A 1,780-nucleotide genomic window follows, 5' to 3' on the forward strand; every position below is an offset into this window, starting at 1 on the left:
CTTGGACTCTAGCTCAGAGACTTGACTTGGACTCTTGCTCAGAGACTTGAGACTTGACTTGGACTCTAGCTCAAAGACTTGAGACTTGACTTGGACTCTAGCTCAGAGACTTGAGACTTGACTTGGACACTGGCTCAGAGACTTGAGACTTGACTTGGACTCTGGCTCAAAGACTTGAGACTTGACTTGGACTCTAGCTCAGAGACTTGAGACTTGACTTGGACTCTAGCTCAGAGACTTGAGACTTGACTTGGACTCTAGCTCAGAGACTTAAGACTTGACTTGGACTCTAGCTCAAAGACTTGACTTGGACTCTAGCTCAAAGACTTGACTTGGACTCTAGCTCAAAGACTTGAGACTTGACTTGGACTCTAGCTCAAAGACTTGAGACTTGACTTGGACTCTTGCTCAGAGACTTGAGACTTGACTTGGACTCTAGCTCAAAGACTTGAGACTTGACTTGGACTCTAGCTCAGAGACTTGAGACTTGACTTGCACTCTAGCTCAAAGACGTGAGACTTGACTTGGACTCAAGCTCAGAGACTTGAGACTTGACTTGGACTCTTGCTCAGAGACTTGAGACTTGACTTGCACTCTAGCTCAAAGACGTGAGACTTGACTTGGACTCTAGCTCAAAGACTTGAGACTTGACTTGCACTCTAGCTCAAAGACTTGAGACTTGACTTGGACTCTTGCTCAGAGACTTGAGACTTGACTTGGACTCTGGCTCAGAGACTTGACGCGGACTCCAGCTCAGAGACTTGAGACTTGACACAGACTCACTGTAGTTAATGGGATATTTGTTGCTGACTAATGACATTCATGGAAACAGGTCTTGTACTATATATATTTAAAACTGAAGCTTTCAAGTAAAAACAACATGAAGTCACTGAAATCACCAGCGCAGGTGTTACTGACATGAAACTGCAAACACATCAGCTGTTGTCTTAGTGGTTTGAGTCTGTCCTCAGCGTAGCGGCGTTTGACCCGGAGTGGTTCTGTGCTGGTACCTCTGCTGGTTCAGATCTGTCGTGGTCAGCTGACTCCTGAAGCTTGATATTCTGTCTGGTGGTTAGTTTGTGGTCTATGACGGTAACAACCAGCTCCATGTGAGTCAGGCTGATCCATGTCAGAGACAGAGGCATTGATCCACCAACGTTATCTATATAAAGCACCACTTTACAATAATCTGTCAATATTTATTCTATTCTTGTTCACATAAATAGTCTAACTTGTATATAGTCAGTGTCAGACTGTGAGGCTGGGGTTAGGGTTTTATCTCCCGCCGCTGTTTGTCAGGAAGTTTTCAGCAGCTTGTTTAACTCGAGCACCTGAGGACCTGGGACAGGGGTTGCAAATGAGCTTTAGCTAGAAACCCTATATGCAACACATTTGTCCCCAGTTATTGTAATCTGTTACCATGTGTTTCTTCTGCATTTTCCCCGACAAATAAACAATAAATAAAAAAATATAAAACGAGTGCTGCGTGCAGAGAGGAGTGAGTGACGTAGCTTACTCCATAAAATGTGCGTTTCAATTTGCAGCATTGGCTTAACGTGATGCACGCTGGACTCAACATGAGGCAAGCTGGTTAGTAAAAGTCACCATGACACATGACATGAAAACCTCGAGGGAGGAAGGTGGCTGCAGTTTTCTGAGACAGCTGTTGTGCCGAGTTCTGCGTGCACCTTGCGGGAGGATACACTCATATGTGCTGACAAAAGAGGTGGATCCAAACCTCAGCATGTAGCCTACAACACCTGTCCTGCAGAATAATGCA

At 45.0% G+C, this 1,780-nt stretch overlaps 1 protein-coding gene across 1 annotated transcript in view; it reads right to left on the bottom strand.

Annotated features, from left to right (window-relative positions):
* LOC123974573 (potassium voltage-gated channel subfamily D member 1-like) overlaps positions 1–1,145 on the bottom strand; it is an 8,604-nt gene extending 7,459 nt beyond the window's left edge. Inside the window, exon 1 of the mRNA XM_046055383.1 lies at positions 1,011–1,145. Within this exon, the coding sequence (XP_045911339.1) occupies positions 1,011–1,145 (135 nt within the window). The remainder of the gene's footprint in view (positions 1–1,010) is intronic.
* Between the last annotated feature and the right edge of the window lie 635 nt (positions 1,146–1,780).

The sequence above is a fragment of the Micropterus dolomieu genome, linkage group LG08 (genome assembly GCF_021292245.1).
Source record: "Micropterus dolomieu isolate WLL.071019.BEF.003 ecotype Adirondacks linkage group LG08, ASM2129224v1, whole genome shotgun sequence".
Taxonomy (NCBI): domain Eukaryota; kingdom Metazoa; phylum Chordata; class Actinopteri; order Centrarchiformes; family Centrarchidae; genus Micropterus; species Micropterus dolomieu.